Below are 21832 nucleotides of genomic sequence, written 5' to 3'. Positions count from 1 at the left end.
CTTCGGCGTGACGAGCGAACGCTTTAACCACTAGGCTACTTGACCGCCCCCAGACCTAAAAGAATTTACAATTATACTATTTTTTGAAAACATATTACATAACAAACCAACACTATTCTGTAGATTAGAAACTCGTCTACGCTGTGCAAATAGAACAAGTTGCACAGACCTAGAAAAATCCGAATGTCAATATAGTTCAGTTGTTACAGTATCTTGTCTTGCCATCCAATGTCAATGTAGTTAAGTGTGCTACAATATCTTGTTTTGACATCCAATGTCAGTACTGTTAAGTGTCACACTATCTTGTCTTGCCATCCAATGTCAATGTAGTTAAGGGTGCTACAATATCTTCTTTTGACATCCAATGTCAGTACTGTTAAGTGTCACAATATCTTGTCTTGCCATCCAATGTCAATGTAGTTAAGGGTGCTACAATATCTTCTTTTGACATCCAATGTCAGTACTGTTAAGTGTCACAATATCTTGTCTTGACATCCAACATTAGTATAGTTATGTGTTAAAGTATCATGTCCCTACGTTTTAGCTAGGCATCAACGTTCAGTATATGTAACGATGTTACCATCTTTACTTCACATGGCATCACAGCATAGTTTTCCATGTTCCGTATAAAGTTAAAGGTTCCCTCCTCTTGACTTGACAATTAAAGGCCAGTATACTTGATTGAGCTTTCTCAGGTATCAGTAGTTTCTCGTGGCATCTGAGGTGAGAAGAAGAAGCTTACTGTGTCCCTTCTTGCCACACCATCAATGTCAGCACAGTTACATATGGCCAGTTAGATCGCGCACCCACTGCTTTGCCTCGTTTTCCCCGCTTGTAGGTGCACACAGACGTCTGAACATCTTCACTACTTGTTGTCTGCTGTCCTCAAACTTGGCCTCGTCCCCGCCATGCCGAAGCCAGTACTGTTTGGCGTACTCGTCCACATACAACTGGCTGTTGTTCAGTAAACGAATCAGATCGATGATGCTCCTATCGACGGCAGGACCACTGTAGAAGTTGTTGCTGTAATAGTCGTACATATAAGTGACCACCATGTCAGAAATCTCCTTGATTGCTGCTCCATAGGCAGTTGCATTGGCATCAATGTATTGGTCCTCTTCCGGAATGTGTGCAACCATCTGGTACCCGATTGACTGGGTGATGTCTTGTGGTAGGGGCCTGTAATATGCTTGATAAGTGGCTGTGTGTTCTTTATTTCCAAGCAGTTCAGCTGCTGTGCTTCCAATCCGAGTAGCAAATCGGTCTATGATTGTCTTAAAAACCTTTAGAACGTTGTTATTGATGACGTGTTCTCCACGTTCAGATGGCCTTTTCTTTTCACCCTTGCTGGTCTTTGGGTCTGATGGTCTTTTGGATTTCTTGGTCATTTCTTGGATCGGAACTTGAGTAGCAGCAGCCGCTTTTGCGCCAGCTCCTTTCCCCGATTTTGCGCCAGCTCCTTTCCCCGCTTTTGCGCCAGCTCCTTTCCCCGATTTTGCGCCAGCTCCTTTAATGGCATTCATGGCTTCTTTTGCTGTAGTGCCCCTGAACACAATATGTTCAACAACTGTAAGGTACGCAGTACCCGCGGCATGTTGTGTTCCAGCTGTGAGAACATCCAGCACAAGACCCAGAGCTGCGTCCGCTCCCTTCTCCTTTGCAAGAGCATAGTCGCCATGGCAGACGGCTGATACAGCCTCAACCGTGTTCTTGACTGTCCCCACAACTGGGATGTAGTCCAGCCAGTCTGTCCATACGCTCATGTTTGCTGATGCGTGTCTGAAAGAATAAAAAAGAAGTTAATATTTCAAGTAATGCAGACATGTTTAGAAAGCGATTCGTCGCTATATGGCTGAAATAATGCCGATGCGACGTTAGATTTTAACTCACTCCCTAAGGAAGGCGATTCGATCTAAAAGTGAGTGAGTGAATATGGTTTTACGCCGCTTCTAGCAATACCAGAACAACAACCTAGCACGGAACACCAGAAATAGGCTTCACATTCGAACCTGGGTATTCGGCTTTATGAGCAAACGTTTGAACAACTAGGCTTCCTCACCACCCCTCACGTTTGAATCCATAGGATGGGGTACGATGAGGGGGCCCATTGTGACCACTAAAACTGTCTCAGCTATAAGTTTGTTTGTTGTTTGTTTTAGTTTTATGCATACCCCCCACATCACCCACCCCACCCACGTCGTCGACACAAGCATTCTGTAAGATGATATTTGTTGTTTGTTTGTTTGCTGTTTAACGCCGCACTCAGCAATATTTCAGCTATATGACGGCTGTCTGTAAATATTCGAGTCTGGACCAGACAATTCAGTGATTGATATCATGAGCATCGATCCACGCAATTGGGATCGATGACATGCATCAACCAAGTCAGCGACCTGACCACTCGATCCCGTTAGTCGCCTCTTACGACGAACACAGTCGCCTTTTACGGCATTCAGTAAAGTTTTTGAAATTTTTTATGGATGTTCAAAATACTGAGACACATTTAGAGAACTAGCAACACAACCTATGGAAATTAAAGACATACATTCTGTTATTCAGTTGTCTTGCATGCAACGTCCCTGTTCCACAAAGTGATCGTAACTCCTACACATATAGACCACTGATAGTCGTAGCACGGCTTTGAGAAACACGCCCAAGGCTAATAAATTATATACAGAAGAGTGTGGTCAAATGGACACATGCGCTCTTATGACAGCACCTACCCTTCTAAAACCTTACAATTGACTTTCTCGCCTTCAATTACGGCCGCGATAAAGCGGCGATAACAAGGGACGAGAAAGCGATCACAGTTGATATATGTAGTTGGGTACATCACATACATGGAAAGACATCCCAATTAGTGTGACCACACTGTTAACGATGGTAACAATATGAATCACATTACAATGGCTATCTATAACATATGTTAAATCAGCTGTCAAAAAAATATTTTATTTTTATTTTAAGTATAGTTTTGTCAAACGTATGTATGTGGGTGGATGGGTGTGTTGTCTGTCTCCCTCTGTCAAGTGAGTGAGTGAGTGAGTTGGGTTAAACGCCGCTTTTAACATTATTCCAGTTATATCACGGCGTGTCAGCTTAATGTGGGAGGAAAGCCCGAAGTGATGCAGGTCTCAGACGTTTACCACTTCGGTGAAACCCACGAGCACGGGTATGGTGCTGACAAACCAAGAAACATAATCGGGGCGAACCGGGATTCGAACCCACAATCATAGGTTTCTGGCGTGCCCAAGGGACGCAACTCTGCACAGCGAATCGCGGCGCCTTAGACGACTGGGCCACCCGTGGTCCCCCTTTCTGGTTGAGTCAAACGTCTTCACGAAACACGAGTGAAACAAAGGATGGGGGCGGCATAGGTTATAACTCCCTGACGCCACCCGTGCCCCCTCTCCCTCTGTCAAGCTGTCATGCTGTATGTATGTATGTATGTATGTATGTATGTATGTATGTATGTATGTATGTATGTATGTATGTTAAAAAAACATGTTTATGCTTTTCAAGTAAATATATTTCTCTTTATTACATTGCGTTTTTGTGACTGACTGTACATGTCTGTCTGTCTTTGTGACTGACTGTACATGTCTGTCTGTCTTTGTGACTGACTGTACATGTCTGTCTGTCTTTGTGACTGACTGTACATGTCTGTCTGTTTTTGTGACTGACTGTACATGTCTGTCTGTTTTTATGACTGACTGTAGATGTCTGTCTGTCTTTGTGACTGACTGTACATGTCTGTCTGTTTTTGTGACTGACTGTACATTCTGTCTGTCTGTGTGACTGACTGTACATGTCTGCCTGTCTTTGTGACTGACTGTACATTCTGTCTGTCTGTGTGACTGACTGTACATGTCTGTCTGTCTGTGTGACTGACTGTACATGTCTGTCTGTCTTTGTGACTGACTGTACATGTCTGTCTGTCTTTGTGACTGACTGTACATGTCTGTCTGTTTTTGTGACTGATTGTAAATGTCTGTCTGTCTTTGTGACTGACTGTACATGTCTGTCTGTCTTTGTGACTGACTGTACATGTCTGTCTGTTTTTGTGACCCAGTGTACATGTCTGTCTGTTTTTGTGACTGACTGTACATGTCTGTCTGTCTTTGTGACTGACTGTACATGTCTGTCTGTTTTTGTGACTGACTGTACATGTCTGTCTGTCTGTGTGACTGACTGTACATGTCTGCCTGTCTTTGTGACTGACTGTACATTCTGTCTGTCTGTGTGACTGACTGTACATGTCTGTCTGTCTGTGTGACTGACTGTACATGTCTGTCTGTCTTTGTGACTGACTGTACATGTCTGTCTGTCTTTGTGACTGACTGTACATGTCTGTCTGTCTTTGTGACTGACTGTACATGTCTGTCTGTTTTTGTGACTGATTGTAAATGTCTGTCTGTCTTTGTGACTGACTGTACATGTCTGTCTGTCTTTGTGACTGACTGTACATGTCTGTCTGTTTTTGTGACCCAGTGTACATGTCTGTCTGTTTTTGTGACTGACTGTACATGTCTGTCTGTCTTTGTGACTGACTGTACATGTCTGTCTGTTTTTGTGACTGACTGTACATGTCTGTCTGTCTGTGTGACTGACTGTACATGTCTGTCTGTCTTTGTGACTGACTGTACATGTCTGTCTGTCTTTGTGACTGACTGTACATGTCTGTCTGTCTTTGTGACTGTACATGTCTGTCTGTCTTTGTGACTGACTATACATGCCTGTCTGTCTTTGTGACTGTACATGTCTGTCTGTCTTTGTGACTGACTGTACATGTCTGTCTGTCTGTTTGACTGACTGTACATGTCTGTCTGTTTTTGTGACTGACTGTACATATCTGTCTGTCTGTTTTTGTGACTGACTGTACATATCTGTCTGTCTGTTTTTGTGACTGACTGTACATGTCTGTCTGTCTTTGTGACTGACTGTACATGTCTGTCTGGTTATATGTGTTGAAGATGTTTACAAAACTCACACCAGAACACTCAATTGATAACAACCAGACAATAGATAGACAATTGTTACATATGAATATTCCTGCCTTAACAAAGTGAGTGAGTGAGTGAGTGGGTATAGTTTTACGCCGCTTTTAGCCATGTTTGGAAGTGAACCCGGGTCTTCGGCGTGACGAGCGAACGCTTTAACCACTGGACTACCCCACCGCCCCTACTTGAACAAAGAAAAGATACTATAATGGGTCATCTAGTATCACCTCTCTACAAGCACATTAACATCGTGTTTTATGGCAGTGTATTGTATTGTTTAACAACGATTGTAACTATGTTACATTGTCTCTGTTGAACTTCGGTAGACGCTCGTTGCATTGTGTTGGGCAGTGATCGGTCGTCAGGAAGTTACTATATTTAGGTGTGGTGTGTAAACATCCGGGTCGGTGATGTAAGGCATAAAACTGGTAACTCCCATGAAAGGGGCAATGGAGTTTCGCTATAAATCGCAAATTATCCGCGGCCTTTCTGTGGAGTTTTTTGTAAAATAATGTAAAATAAAAGACTTTTGTGTTGTCGTGTATGTGAATTTTGCTAATTTACAACAATAAAACAACAAATACATGCGTGTGTGCAAACGAAACGAGACAGCATTTTGTTTCTCTATCCAGATAGCATCTATAGCCTACAAAATGTTGAAAAGTTCCAGGTAGAACACTCGCGATATCAATTACTGGATTGTCTGGTCAAGACTCGATTATTTACAGACCGCCGTCATACAGCTTGAATATTGCTGAGTGCGGCATTAAACAACAAACAAACAAGTTAAGGTAAAGACTAAAATACCGGTGAACCTCGTCTCGTGCTATCGCTTTCTCGTCTCGTGTTATCGCCTTCTCGTCTCGTGCTATCGCTTTCTCGTCTCGTGCTATCGCTTTCTCGTCTCGTGCTATCGCTTTCTCGTCTCGTGTTATCGCTTTATCGCGGCCGTGAGCAAGACCGAAGGCGAGAGAGCGATGCAACAGGAAAGCATATCATTTGTGACTAAAGGCCAATTAGGAGGACATTTCAAGGGAATGGTGAGTCATGATGTTGACATCGTTAAATTGCTCGGACCACTTGCTGAGTATTTACCTCCGGTTACGACTTACTTCCTTGTCAAGAAGCCCGAAGTCGCCTCTGACAGCGCTGTTGTTTAATCGGATCACGTGGGTGCTGTTATTGAGAAATGCTGCACAGTACAATCGCTGCTTCTCGGTAAACTGACGTGGAAAGATACGGAAACCCATTTGGAGGAACTATATATAAACGTATCGTATACCCTACACATGATCAACAACTGCTATTTCCATTCTTGATGAGTGAGTGAGTGAGTTGGGTTTAACGTCGCTTTTAACATTATTCCAGTTATATCACGGTGTGTCAGCGTAATGTGGGAGGAAAGCCCGAAGTGATGCAGGTCTCAGACGTTTACCACGAGCACGGGTATGGTGCTGACAAACCTAGAAACATAATCGGGGCGAACCGGGATTCGAACCCACAATCATAGGTTTCTGGGGTGCCCAAGAGACGAAACTCTGCACAGCGAATCGCGGCGCCTTCGACGACTGGGCCACCCGTGGTCCCCCTTTCTGGTTGAGTCAAATGTCTTCACGAAACACGAGTGAAACCAAGGATGGGGGCGGCATAGGTTATAACTCCCTGACGCACACGCACGCACGCGCGCGCTCGCTCATCCTCCACATTGCCCAGGTTCCGTACCTGGAATGAGTGAGTGAATCATGTTTTGCTCTTCTGCCTGATCGTACCAGCGAAAGCGGCTGTCTTTGATTGATAACATCAGCTCCACTATTGGGGTAGATGACACACAATCCGCCTGGTCACTCATTGTAAACTCACTCACACACTCAAGAAAGGGTGCCCCGGTCGTCTAAGGCGCCGCGATTCGCTGTTCAGAGTTGCGTTCCTTGGGAACGCCAGAAACCTATGATTGTGGATTCGAATCCCGGTTCGCCACAATTAGGTTTCTAGGTTTTGACAGCAACATACCCGTGCTCGTGAGGTAAATGTCTGAGACCTGCATAATTTCGAGCTTTCCTCCCACATCAAGCTGACATATAACTGGAATACTGTTAAAAACTCACTCACTCACTCACAACTCACTCAACCCCTTACCCAACCACCCCCTCACCCAATTATAACTGAATATTTACTGTATTGATTTGAGTATTATGATAGTTACTAAATTATTACCCGACACACGCTTGCAGTCAATCTTCGTACAGGTTTTTTAAATTCAGTTCAGCGGATCACGGAGACATGATTATTTCATGAATAATGGCACCCCTTCATATACGCCCAATATGAACTGAGGTAGAAATTTGTTTGTTTGTTTGTTGTTTAACGCCGCACGCAGCAATATTCCAGCTATATGACGGTGGTCTGAAAATAATCGAGTCTGGACCAGACACTCCAGTGATGGACATCATGAGAATCAATTGGGATACGATAGCATGCATCAACCAAGTCACCGAGCCTGACCACCCGATCCCGTTAGGCGCCTCCTACGACAACCATAGTCGCCTTTTTCGGCAAGCATGGGTTGCTGAAGACCTATTCTACCCCGGATCTTCAAGGTAGAAGTAGCTTACACTGTGACACTTGTGACGTCACTACAGTTTAGGGACGAGACACGCATTTACACATATAGAACTCCCTGTACTTACGTGCCTGCTTCTTTCTCTCAACAAGAAATCTGGATACTGAAGAAATGAAAATTCTGAAAACAGTTTAACTGGTTTCACAGGCTGCCCAGGCCACATTGATTCATATATCCGCGTTCGCCTGTCAATCATGTAGTCACGTGGAAATGTATAACTCTTGAATTCACATCCTTGTTTAATGTCGGCCATATCATTCGACGTGTTTGGGTGGGGCGTATCTTATTACAGTCAGATCTTCGCCTCCGATCCGATGGTTCTCGTGAAGATCTGAAGACTTTCCATAGGAGGTCAGGTGGGCTCTGAGTGAACTTTGACCGCCCGATCTAACGTTGTTGATGTTGATTGTTGTTTAACGCCGCACGCAGCAATATTCCAGCTATATAACGCCGGTCTGTAATTAATCGCTTCTGTACCAGACAATCCAGTGATTGATATCATGTGCATTGATCCATGCAATTGGGATCGATGACATGCATCAACCAAGTCAGCGAGCCTTACCACCCGATCCTGTTAGTCGCCTTTTACGACAAGCATAGTCGCTTTTCCCCCGGCAAGCATGGGTTGCTGAAGACCTATTCAGCAACCAATGCCTGCCGTAAAAGCAATCTAAATGAAGGATGCATGTCAATAGTACGATTCCGACTATATCATAAGCATGTGTTTATGAATCACTATCAAGTAGTGATGATACCAGGTGTTCGCGTAAAGGTGAAGGTATCCTGCCCCCAAACACATGCAAAGGCAAGTCAATTGTTCCCTGAACACGGGAACATGTCGTACAAGTCAAAATAGCCAATTGCATCGGACATCATTTTTGTAACTTACGTGTCAAATTTGGAAATTTCACCTTGATCAAACATTTTATTGTCAAGAGTCGGATGACGCTCTTTGAAATCTTGGATAAAAGAGCATGCTCGATTGTACGTAAAAAGTTGTTCACTAAAGGCTGGGGCTGTTAGAATATTGCTCAACATAAAGGGAAGTTGACAATTGTAAAGTTGAAGTCATCCTTCTTGTCATACAGTCTTGTGAATAGTGTTTTGTCACTCTGAATCTGTATGCATAAAAGTAGTTGGTAGCAGCGCTCTGGGACCGCTCCTGGCTTCTGATTGGTCGAGAGGATCACGTGACCTCTGTGACGTCACATCCGGTCACGGTCACATCCGGTCATGCTGGGAGTTGCGCGCGCATCCACGATGGCGTCGCATCCGTTTCCGGTGTCGTGCGCCTCCAAGATGGCGTCTCATCCGTTTCCGGTAGCGTGCTCACCTCCAAGATGGCGTCGCCTCCGTTTCCGATGTCGTGCGCCTCCAAGATGGCGTCGCCTCCGTTTTCCGGTGGCGCGCGCACCTCCAAGAGGGCGTCGCTTCCGTGTCCGGTGGTGCGCGCACCTACAAGAGGGCGTCGCCTCCGTTTTCCGGAGGAGGAGCAGGAGGAGGAGGAGGGAAGGGGTAAAAAACCCAGAGAAGCGGTCGTAAAAGGTGAACAAGATCGCCATGGTTGGTGTGGGTGTGGTGGTTCTAAACATAGACAAGGCGGCGGTGGTGAAGGGAGGGAGGGAGGGAGGGAGGGAGGAAAGGAGGAGGAGGCGGGTTCATGGTTTGGATTTGAGGGTCATCAAAGCAAAGGATGAAAGTTGTCTTTTGGGTGAGATGGGTGGCCCTGAAAAGGGCCGTTGGAAAACAAACTGGAAACTGGAAACTGGAAACCGCAGGAAACGGTAGGAACACAGGAAACGGGAAACGGCGTCCTCCTAGGCATCTTGATGATTACATGCAGGTGCACGCAATGGTACAAAGGCACGGGTGGACAGTCATTTGACGTCTGACAGGACACTTACTGGTGTGCGTTAAACGACGCACGTAAGTGTCCTTCAGGACAGTGCTGCAATAGACGCACTTGAAAGTTCCATCCCATGCCCTTGTACCAAGGGCGTACACGGGCAGGCACCCTTGACATCTTCTGCATTGCCATGGTGGAGACAATGGTGGTGATGTTTCTTTCAACAGGTGCAAAGGCTGTGTCACTGTGGCGATTTCTAAATCCCAGTTTTCTTTCATGTTGTTTCTGCTGCTTCTGCTGCTCATGATGATGATGATTTCTTTTTAAATAAATTTTACAAGTGACACTGATTCACTCGTATCCACTCTTGTTTTATAGGAGAGCCACTGACACCCTGCTTCCTGGTTGGTTCCCCAGGCCGCAGCTCCGATTGGTTCGTTCCGGTGCCTGGCCTGCACCTCGGTTTTCCCAAACGGACCGACCCCTGTGTTTCTTATCCATAGGAAATGGATTTTACCATGGGAGAGAAAGGACAACCTCGGTTCGACCAATCAGAGCCCACCATGGCCCGAGCGCGACCTCTGATTGGTCGACAACCCAGGCTTCGGATTGGTCAGATTTCGATCCGGTTTTTTTTCTTGGGTAGCCTTGGTATTTTTTTTAGGTAGACGGTCGTCAGAATGCTAAAGGTGGACCGTCATAGGAGATTTCGATCCTTTTTTTTCTTCTTGGGTAGCCTTGGTATTTTTTTAGGTAGACGGTCGTCTGAATGCTAAAGGTGGACCGTCAGACATGAACGTGATGTAGGTATATGCCTACGTGATGTACTTCGTGTCACTCCCATGCAAATCGGGATGTCCTGTGTATGTCTTCAAACAGACGTTGACGTTGATCCATAGGATGATTATTATTATTATTATGAATGATACCGAGGCGCTGACACTCGTGTAGGTTGACAGGTGTACTGTCATTCGTGTTGCCAGGCACACGTGTTGTTTCACGCGTGTTGCCAGGCAAAACGTGATGTCCTGTGTGTGTGTGTGTGTGTGTGTGTGTGTGTGTGTGTGTGTGTGTGTGTGTGTGTGTGTGTGTGTGTGTGTGTGTGTGTGTGTGTGTGTGTGTGTGGCTACAACCATTGATGTAGTATTGAAATGGATAGAGAAAGATCGATACACATACGTGACGTTTGCACACGTGATGTACTTCGTGTCGCGATGTGAACGTCGTGTTTCAAACGTAGTGTCATGCGTCTGTGTCTCTCAAAGAGACGTTGATCCATAGGATCATTATCATTATGTTTAATGATACCGAGGTGTTGACACTCGTGTAGGTCGACAGACGTACTGTGACACGTGTTTTCATGCACACGTGATGTTTGATTCGTGTCTCCATGCACACGTGGTGTACTGCGTGTCTTTATTTATATATATTGATTATAGTATTTTGAGACGTACCATGGTGGTGTCACGCGTAGGCATGTACCTCCAAGAGGTCTAGGGGAGGGTGTGGGTTCTTTGTTTTGGATTGTTGGGTTGGCAAAGCAAAGGATGAAAGTTGTCTTTTGGGTGAGATGGGTGGCCGTGAAAAGGGCCGTTTTGGGAAAGAAGAAAACTTTTCTGCTGCTGTCCAAGAAGAATCATCATGTCCAAGCTTATGACAAGACAAGGATCGTCGAAGCGGTACTTGCTGTCATCTGGGTATACCATCTGGGTATGTCATCGGGGTGCCCTACGTGGCACCACTTGTGGGTCCAACAAAGAAAAGCTTGTTGGAAACAGGAAGCGGAAACAGACTGAACCATCCACAACAACAGCAGTAGACAAACGGGAACTTGAACGGGAACTTGAACGGGAACTTGAACGGAAACTTGAACAGGAACACAGGAAACGGGAAACGTCGTCCTCCTAGGCATCCGGCCGTGCTACGCCATTCTGTAGCTTCTTCTTGTGTTTCACCAGACCGGTTAGTCTGAGGTAGTCACAGTGTGGGGACCACTTGTGGTGTTCCACCCAAGAATCGTCGTGGGGCCCCCATCGTCTCAGCCGCACGCCACATTGGAAACAGTACACGTCATCGGCACCCCCTGTGTAGGCATGGGCCATCTCTTCAGCAGTCTGATTTATTTGCGTTGGCCACGTCTCAAACGAAGCGAGCCTTCTTTCAAACCGTAGATAATAGGGCGATGGCGTGCTACTGAGCGGTGACATCTCATCCTCAGCATCCATACTCTTACTCCAACATCCACGAGTATCTACACAATCCGTCACCACGTCTCCGTCACGCGTCGTCGTACAACTCTTCTTTGTCTCAGCCATTCTTGATTTTATAAAATAAATTTTACAAGTGACACTGACCCACTTGAATCCACTCTTGTTTTATAGGAGAAGAACCGGATCGAAAATCGCTGCTTCTTTGTTGGTCCAAAACGCAGCGCACTGATTGGTCCGTTCCGGTGCCTGACCTGCATCTCGGTTTTCCAAAACGACCCGACCCTTGTGTTTCTTTTCCATAGGAAATGGATTTTACCATGGGAGAGAAAGCACAACTCGGCTCGGGTGCTGTCTTCTGATTGGTCGGTGCTGTCTTCTGATTGGCCGACAATCCAGGCTTCGGATTGGTCCGATGTCGATCCTGTTTTGAGGAAGGGTTGTCCATAAATCAGATGTTCAGTCCATCTTATAGTACAGACGTTCATCAGACACGCAGTGCTATTATGACGAGCAACCAATCGTTTGGAGAGGAAAGACACCACCCGCTCCAGGCGGTTAAGAACTGCTAACCATACCTATCGTTTGACTTTCAACCCAGACTACTTTGACACCGTACCACCGGACCGCGTTCCCATGGAACTGCCAGCTTTATTTGACAGAGTGATCGATGACTTTTATCAACAGATGTCAGGCCAGAAGGGAGATCGTATTGGTCTAGGTATCGATCATCCTGCTTTGAACACCCCCATACGGATTCCCTTTCGTCGCTTTGAAGATCTCCATGGGTTAGATATTTTGGATGCCGTGGAGAAAGTCGAACAGTCCAACAAAGCCCTGAACATCGATGCCACCATGGTTGTGACTTTAGTACATGTCGCAGATCCCGACAGGCTAGGATCGGGCAGTGGCCGTCATCAAATGAAAAACGTGATTGGACTCGAAACCTTTTTAACACGCAAACAGGGCATTGTACGGATCAAGAACGAAGATCAATCCTGTTTGGCACGGGCCCTGGTGGTGGCACAGCATTATGCCCAGAAGCCCCACCCTCTGACCCAAGAATGGTCCGCCCAGCGAAAGAGACTGACGAGAACGGATCGCGTCGATGTTCAAGGCATACGGGCACGGGACTAGTTTCGACGCCTTGGCCTGCCTGAAGGTCCCTGTCAGGGCCTGGACGACCTCTCGCGTGGGACGCGCCTTGGCCCACCTGAATTATCAACTGAAAGTCTACAGTCAAGAGGTGGACCAGAGACTGTTGTACAAGTGTGATGAGGCTCCACCCCACGCCACCGTGCTGCATTTATACCATCATGATCAGCACTACGATGTCATCACTTCCATGTCCGCATTTTATGCATCTAACCATTACTGCGAACGCTGCGACCAATGTTACGACCATCCCGAAAACCATCCCTGCACCAAGCAATACCGCTGCCAACGCTGCCTCCACTCTAGTTATTGCTGACCCAAGGAGGAGCACAGGATCCCTTGCTTGACATGTCAAAGCGGGTTCCCCAATCAACACTGTTACACCCGACATCTCCAGTCACCGTCAGAGGGAAAACCCTGTCAATCGATTCACAGGTGCCCAACCTGTTTTCAGCTGGTCCGCGTCTTGGAGACTCCCATGGTTCATCACGAGTGCTCCGATGAAGAACATCCCTGCTTGGTGTGCCGAGAACCCATGACCCCAGACCATCGCTGTTACATGACGCCTCTCCATGAAGAAAACGAGGAGGAGGAAGAGGAGGAAGAGGGGGAAGAGGAACAACATCACCTACGAGACGACGTCCAATAAGTGTTCTACGATTTTGAATGCATGCAAGACACTGGGGAACACATTCCAAATTTGTGCGTGATGCAGTTGGGATGTTGACGATGCATCAGTGAAGTGAGCAAGGACTTGTGCGAACACTGTCCATGGAGAAAAGAAGGGTATGGTCCCAGCCGTGAGATCGTGTTTCGAGGCCCCACCACGCAACATGATGTGTGTATGTGGTTGACCACACTGGCTGAAAAACCCAAGAAGAACAAGGACCAAGAGGAAGAGGAGGGCAGCACACGCAAGGGGACAACAGTACACCTGGGGAAAAAAAGAAAACGGGATGGCACCCCCTCAAGAAATCACTCTTCCAAACGTCAACGACATGCATCACCCCAGCAGGAGGAGGTGGAGGTGGAAGAGGTGGAGGGGGAAGAGGCCATGGAAGTGGAGAAAACAAAGAAGCCAAAGAAGCCAAAGAACAAGAACACCACCACCACCACGACAGTCCAGAAGAAGGATCGCATTTATGTGATGGCCCACAATGCACGATCCTATGATTTACACTTAATCCTGAAGGGTCTGTCCCCCCTCCTGGTGACACTCCCCACCAAGATTCGAAATGGCCAACAAATTTTTCAGATGACCCTGGGACGACTGTGTTTCGAAGACAGCTTAAATTTCATCCCTTACACCCTGAAAGCCTTTCCAAAGAGCTTTGGGCTGAAGAAAGGGTACTTTCCGCACTTTTTCAATACAGAAGCCAACCAGACCTACAGAGGTCCCTATCCACCAGCCGTCATGTACGATCCCGATGGCATGTCTCCCGCGGAACGCACAGCCTTCCTCCAATGGCATACCCAAAAAGTGCAAGAAGGAGCCTTGTTTGACTTACAAGGAGAACTTTTAGCCTACTGTCAGAGCGATGTGGACATTTTGAGATGGGGATGCGCTGACTTCCGACAGAACGCCATCAACTCGGTTGGCATGGATCCCTTTGTAGAAGTGATAACAGCTGCAGCGTTCACCATGAAATCCTTCCGAAAACACGCCCTGAAACTCAATACCATCGCCATTCTTCCACCTCAAGACTACCAACCCAAAAGAAACTATTCCCAAGCCTGTATGCACTGGCTCAATTATCTGATGGAAACGGACCCCCATCTGCACCTCCAGCACGCCAGGAATGGAGGTGAAAAAGAATTCACGTGGGGAGAGGGTCAACATTGGTACAGTGTTGATGGCTACGATCTAGCCACAGGCACCATCTACGAATTCCTGGGCTGTTTCTGGCATGGGTGCCAGGCCTGTCACAAAACCGAGCGTGGGGAACCTCATCTCGTCCTGGGCACTTCGTTGGGAGCCCGTTATACCGACACCCGCTACCGCCTGAGTCTCTTGAATCAACACCCTGAGGTGAAAAGGATCGTCACCCTGTGGGAGCATGAGTTTACAAAAATGCAACGGGAGGACTCTGCTCTGCGTGCTTTCTTGCAGGGACCCCACTGTATTCACGTCCCTGGGCCGCTCAACCCTCGCGACGCCTTCTATGGAGAACGCACCAATGCCACGCAATTGTGCTACGAAGCCCAAGAAGGTGAAACCATCAAGTACCCGACCCTTCTCCATCAACCTCCTGTGGACACGTTGTTTGAACTGAAAGGACTGATCCAATGCTGTGTCTTACCTCCGAAACGACTCTACCATCCGTTACTGCCTTACAGATCGGGTGGCAAACTGCTCTGTCCTTTGTGCCGCACGTACTGACACCCGGTCAGACTCCTCCTGCAAGCACACGGACGAAGAGAGGTCATGGGTGGGGACGTACGCCACCATAGAACTCCAGGAAGCCGTGAAGAAGTATGACTACCAGGTGCTTCAGATCTACGACGTTTGGCATTTTGACACCTTTGCACAGCATGACCCCGACACCCAGCAAGTGGGACTCTTTGACACTTACATCGATCGACATTTCAAGGAGAAGCTCGAAGCCAGCGGATACCCCGAGGGATGTACGGATCACGACGGAGGAGATCTACGACAAAGAAGGCATTGGGTTGGACAAGGACCGCATCGAAAAAAATCCAGGACGTTGCAAGATTGCCAAGATGCAACTGAATTCGCTCTGGGGCAAGTTTGGACAACGGTTAGACTACAGTCAAAACATCTATATGAACGATCCTGTACAGTACTTTGCCTTGTGGAGGAATGAACGCAATACCATCGAGGATGTACCGTTGTCAACGAACACATGGTGGAAGTGACCTATACCCAAAAGAAAGAATTCCAAACCCCTCATTCTCATTTCAATGTCGCCATCGCTGCGTGGGTCACCGCCCAAGCACATCTCAAGCTGTACGAGACCCTTGCCCTGGTGGGTCGCAGGGTCTTGTACTTTGACACGGACAGCGTCATTTACATTCATCGGCCCCACGACGCGAATCCAGAGCTGGGCCATTCGTTGGGTGAGTTTACAGATGAACTGGACGGAAACACCATCAAGACGTTTGTGTCAGGAGGCCCCCAAAACTATGGCTATGAGTTTATGAACCCCAGACCCAATGGAACGCGCACGACCTGCAAAGTGCGAGGGTTCACTTGAATTACCGAAACCAACAACATCTCAACTTTGACACCATGAAAGGACTGATACTGGGACAACGACCTGGGAAAGAGGGGGAGAAAATCAGTTTGGATTACCCTCATCAGATCATTCGAAAAGGACCTCGGCACGAAAACGCTCTTGTGACCCGACCCACCCGAAAAGACTATCGTACCGTGTACGACAAGCGACGTCTCGTCTACGACGAAACCACAGGGCTGCCTGTAGACACGCTCCCCTTTGGGTACAGAGATGACTTTCTATAAAAAAAAAGAAAACGTGACAGAAGCCTCTCAAGAAAACAAAGTGACTAACCAATGGGAGGACATGCTGCTCCACTGTTTTTTCCAGTGTCCCGTCGTTTCCAGTTTTTCCAGTGTTCCAGTGTTCCTACCGTTTCCTGCCGTTTCCAGTTTCCAGTTTCCAGTTTGTTTTCCAACGGCCCTTTTCAGGGCAACCCATCTCACCCAAAAGACAACTTTCATTCTTTGCTTTGACGACCCTCAAACCCAAACCATGAACCCGCCTCCTCCTCCTTTCCTCACTCCCTTTACCACCACCCTCCCTCCTCCCTTCACCACCGCCGCCTTGTCTATGTTTAGAACCACCACACCCACACCCACACCAACCATGGCGATCTTGTTCACCTTTTACGACCGCTTCTCTGGGTTTTTTACCCCTTTCCCTCCTCCTCCTCCTGCTCCTCCCTCGGAAAACGGAGGCGACGCCCTCTTACAATGGAATCAAGTAACAAAAACGCAACTGCTACTGAAAAGCATGCATTCCATGCAAAAGTTTACTTTTATGCAAGCCCCATGAATTCACTACCCAAGAATGGGTATAAAAACGTGCATTGTTTAGCATCGTGCTGACAACAACCACTCAGAAAAACAACAAAATTACGCAATTATTCAACATTACGAAATGCCACGCCTGTCCGAAAATGAGCGTCTGCGAGCCATTGGTATGCTTGAAGCAGGATCGAGTCAACGTGATGTTGCAAGACAATGTAACGTCACCAGAAAACACCATTTGGTGGTTATGGCAACGTTGGCAACAGACGAATGCGGTCAGAGACCATCCTATCAGTGGCAGGCCACGCGTAACCAATAATCGACAAGACAACTGGATTCGAACAACACACCTACGAAATCGATTCCAGCCAGCAACAGTGACTGCAAGAAGCAAGTTATGGTATGGGGTTCGATTACAGCAAGACAGAGGACCCGTTTGATAGTGGCAGAGGGAAATCTCAATGGCCAGCGCTACCGCGACGAGATCAAAAGCCCTGTTGTTCTACCGTTTTTGCGTCGTCATCGCCCACGCTATTGATTTGTAAATTGACATTTTGGCATGTTCATATTTTTAATGAAATCACGCATTTTCTGAAGTCAGTGTGGCAAATTAAACCATTTGAACACTTGCAGGAGTCTTTTATCTGTTGCAAACCGAAATTGTTTCAGATTTGGTAAAAAACAACTTTGCATTAAATCTTATTCAATGTCACAGGAATTTTTGTTGTTCAGTGTATATATATATATATATATATATATATATATAAGACGTTATAGAAAAGTCGTTAAAAATTACAAGACATACTCTACTGAAACCCAATGAAAAATCTGTGGGCGATCAAATTATACCGTTTGTGTCAACCTTTAATCCTAATAACTGTGATATCATGCCAGTCATAAGGGACAACCTCCCAATTCTATAGCAAAGTGATAAAATGAAACAAGGACTGAATATCTCAAGCAAATTCTTGGTCCATCCAAATATTCTTGTACAGGGAGTGTACCATGTGTAAGTAGATGTAACACACCAAGATGCGGCACGTGTAACATCATAAGTGAAGGTGCCACTTTCCTTTTTGCAAATGGCAAGGGTTTCAATGTGAAAGCCAAAATGAACTGCCGCAGCAGTGAGTGAGTGAGTGAGTGAGTGAGTAGGGTTTAACGCCGCTTTTAACAGTATTACAGTTATATCGCGGCGTGTCAGCTTAATGTGGGAGGAAAGTCCGAAGTGATGCAGGTATCAGACGTTTACCACTTCGGTGAAACCCACGAGCATGGGTATGGTGCTGACAAACCTAGAAACATAATCGGGGCGAACCGGGATTCGAACCCAAAATCATAGGTTTCTGGCGTGTCCAAAGGACGCAACTCTGCACAGCGAATCGCGGCGCCTTAGACGACTGGGCCACCCGTGCCCCCAACTGCCGCAGCAAAGATGTGGCGTATGTTATGAGATGTTCGGGATGCGGCGAAAACTACATCGGTGAAACCGGCATGGAATTAAAAGATAGAGTAACTGTACACAAACAGCAGATTAGAGACCCTGATATTCGATGCTTAAGTGTCAGCAAACACATTGATGATTGCGGAAACGAGAAATTTAGTATTTTTCCGTTTTATAAATTGTATACAAGTAACAAGCAGCTGATACTGGAAAAAGAACAAATGTTTATCCAATTGATGAAACCCAAATTGAACTCTAGAATGTATTTACAGATTTTCATTTCAATCGTAAATGTTACACTGTTACTTTACAAATACTGTATATTTTAATTCAAATGTCTCCCTACAATTGTTAAATTACTTGGTGTCGTCGCTGGAGTGTGTAAATACATTATGACGTCACAGTTGTAATTTATGACGTCATCTTAAGTATGACGTCATATTATATGTCATTGTCAGTTACACTGAAGAGCTGGCATGAGACAGAGAAAGTACTATGTCAAGATGCCATTTACATGTCAATACAAGTTGATGATGCACGGAATGAAGAGGACATGATCTGGCTTTCTTCTATAACTGATGATGTTAATGTCAAACCAGAAAACGCGGTCAGACCAACTTTCCACTGTTTCAGCCCACAAGATATTCAGGAGACACAGTTGGTTGACACGACTATCCAGAAAGTTTGGAAGTATTTCAAAAGGATCAAACGACCACCAAAGCCAAAACAAGAATGTAAGTATGAGGCGACTACTGGTTTATTCAGAGAATGGAAGAAGATGTTCTTCAATAAAGATGGAATCCTCTGTAGAAAGTCTTTGCTCTTAGGAACTGAGGAACGGATTCAGATAGTATTGCCTCGTGAGTATCGACCACTGGTGTTGCACGAACTTCATAATGAAATGGGTCATCTTGGATCAGAGAGAGGCATGGCTTTGTTAAGGGAACGGTTCTACTGGCCACATATGCAGAAAGACATTGAGCGATACGTAACCGAGGATTGCAGGTGCTTGAAGGATCGCAAACACAATCAGCTCACTAGAGCTCCATTGCAACCTATATCTACATCAGCTCCCTACGAGTTAGTCTCTATTGACTTCCTCCACCTGGAGTAAAGTGTAGGTGGCTGTGAATACATCCTCGTCGTTTCTGATCTCTTTACCAGGTTTTTTCTAGCCTATGCTACTAGAAACAAATATGGTAAAACAGCAACGGATAAGATATTTAATGATTTTGTGCTGATGTTTGGATTTCCGTCAGAGCTCCATCATGACCAGGTTACAGAGCTCGAGAACCGTCTCTTCCGTCAACTTCAGAAATATTGCAGGATGGCAAGATCGTGACCAACACCCTATCACCCAGATGGAAACAGACAGGTTGAACGTTTCAACCGGACTCTCTTAGGTATGTTGAGAACTCCACCCAGCCAAATGAAGACCAACTGGAAGGATCACTTGAATAAAGTGGTGCATGCTTACAATTGTACTCGTAACGACGCAACTGGTTTTTCACCTTTCTACCTCCTCTTTGGATGCTCACTACGACTGCCAGTTTATCAGATGTTTGGGCTGGGCCAGGACATATCAGGTGCCAAACCTATGACAGTATGACAAGAAAGTAAGGAGCACAACTCTTCTTTCAGGGGACCAAGAACTCGTAAGAAATATGTCGGAACGAGGAGGACCTGGTATGCTCAGATCGTATTGGGAACCAAAGATCCATGTGGTGGTGAAACGAGCAACAGAGGATGGACCTGTGTATGAAGTTCGACCAGAAGATGGTCATTGACGCACCAGAGGGCTACACAGGAATATGTTGTTGCCTTGTAATGGGTTACTAGTAGAGATCCAGGAGACACAGCAAACCAAGTTGAAAGGTCCTAGACTCGATATTGTGAGACCAAAAGCTCAGCCAAGACAGAACCTCCCAAGGTGCCCATAAGTGAAAGTGACACTAACTCTTCAAAAATGATTATTGAATGTGGCAAAGATGTACAGGAAAATGGTACAGGAAGTAGCAGTGACAGTAAAGAATCTCATGTCTCTGATGAGAGTGACTCAGGAGAGTCTGTGGGTGATAGAGACAACAGTGAGGGAACAGCTACAGGGCGAAATGCCTAAGATGATAGTGCAAGTGACGCCAATGCTAAACCAGAGACTGACAGTTGTCAGGTACACCCTCAACATGATGTTTTTCAGACTTCAGCAGACACTGACTTTGCAGATGACGAGAGTAATGAAACTCATCAGCGACGAAGGAGACGTCGCAGACTTCCACCAGCGAGGTTGACATGGGACACCATCGCGAACCCTTCCCTGAACATACCCGGGGTAACTCTAAATATGATGGGGGACGGTCGGGTAGCCTGGTGGTAAAAGCGTTGGCTCATCATGCCGAAGACCCGGGTTCGATTCACGACATGGGTACAATGTGTGAAGCCCATTTCTGGTGTCCCCCGCCATGATATTGCTAGAATATTGCAAAACCATACTCACTCACTCTAAATATGATGGGACCAGCATGGCCCATGCTACCAAACCCATGGTGTCAACCGTTCCAGGTGATGGTACCCCAGGCACTAGTCAACCCAGTCATGTATCCTATTCACCATAGAGGTTAGAGTGAATGTGTGAGTTCTTGATGTGGTGTAAAATACTCTAGTTTTCTCATTCCTTGTGAAATAAATGTGTGATACAAATTGTTAGAATTTGTACAAGGCTGAATAATCTAGCTCATGTGTTAACATTATTGTTAGAAACTTTGTAGTTTTGTATGACTGGCCATCTTTCAAAGCTCTGTAAGTTTTATTCACATGTTGCAGGTATTGCCTGTTTGCTGTGTAAAGTATGATTGTGTGATGTGTTTTAGTCAGCCAAAATTATATATTTTTCTGTTTCACAGTCGGTTTGTAAACAAGTATGAGTGGTTTTCATTGCAAGTTAGTTAATATACTGTTTGTAAAAAATATTGTTCACATGCATGTTGTGAAGTGTCGGGTCGACATTTATTTAGGCGGTGTGGATGTAAGATTGTGGTGAAAGGTGCGTTTTTGAGATTTACGGCCTAAGGGAGGCAACTCTATTATGTTCGCTCCAAACCACGCTTGTCGGAATTGGTTAATCACATTGCAGCGTGTGTCTGTGTGTCGACTGCTAATTAACATTTCTTCTGTATATTTTCAACCTGTACGGTTGAGAGGTCTAACACCTCCACATGTTGTTTGTTGTTTAACGTCGCACTAAGCAATATTCCAGCTATATTACGGCTGTCTGTAAATAATCGAGTCTGGACCAGACAATCCAGTGATTGACATCATGAGCCTCGATCCACGTAATTGGGATATGATGACATGCATCAACCAAGTCAGCAAGTCTGACCATCCTTCCCCTGTTTGTCGCCTCTTAAGACAAGCAAGTGTTGCTGAAGATCACTTATAACCCAGATCTGTACTGGTCGCGGGACAGTGTAATAATATATAGCATGACAAATAATCCTCTAGAAGGTATCCATTTTGTGGAATTGTTTTCATTCCGACCTGTCGCACGTATGTAT

General features: G+C 46.0%; 2 protein-coding genes and 1 long non-coding RNA gene across 3 annotated transcripts; 1 reads left to right on the top strand and 2 right to left on the bottom strand.

The window, feature by feature from the left end:
* Positions 1-286: 286 nt before the first annotated feature.
* Positions 287-5986, bottom strand: LOC124153031. Its single transcript, XM_046526138.2, has 2 exons — positions 5808-5986; positions 287-1779 (listed from the first exon to the last, which is right to left on the bottom strand). The coding sequence occupies exon 2, from the start codon at positions 1761-1763 to the stop codon at positions 780-782; it is 984 nt and encodes a 327-aa protein (XP_046382094.1). The 5' UTR covers positions 1764-1779; positions 5808-5986; the 3' UTR covers positions 287-779.
* A 5384-nt stretch (positions 5987-11370) lies between these two features.
* LOC125382961 (death-associated inhibitor of apoptosis 2-like) lies at positions 11371-11781 on the bottom strand. The gene has a single exon (XM_048401350.1). It carries the CDS (start codon positions 11779-11781, stop codon positions 11371-11373), a length of 411 nt encoding a protein of 136 aa, XP_048257307.1.
* Positions 11782-18750: 6969 nt separating this feature from the next.
* Positions 18751-21785, top strand: LOC124153030. The gene is made up of 2 exons (XR_006863603.2): positions 18751-19015; positions 20479-21785. It is a non-coding gene; the product is annotated as an uncharacterized LOC124153030 (long non-coding RNA).
* Positions 21786-21832: the final 47 nt, after the last annotated feature.

This window comes from Haliotis rufescens, unplaced genomic scaffold, assembly GCF_023055435.1.
Source record: "Haliotis rufescens isolate VD_foot unplaced genomic scaffold, xgHalRufe1.0.p SCAF_21, whole genome shotgun sequence".
NCBI lineage: Eukaryota > Metazoa > Mollusca > Gastropoda > Lepetellida > Haliotidae > Haliotis > Haliotis rufescens.
The sequence above is the reverse complement of the archived record's forward strand: the minus strand, read 5'-3'. Positions and strand labels throughout refer to the sequence as shown.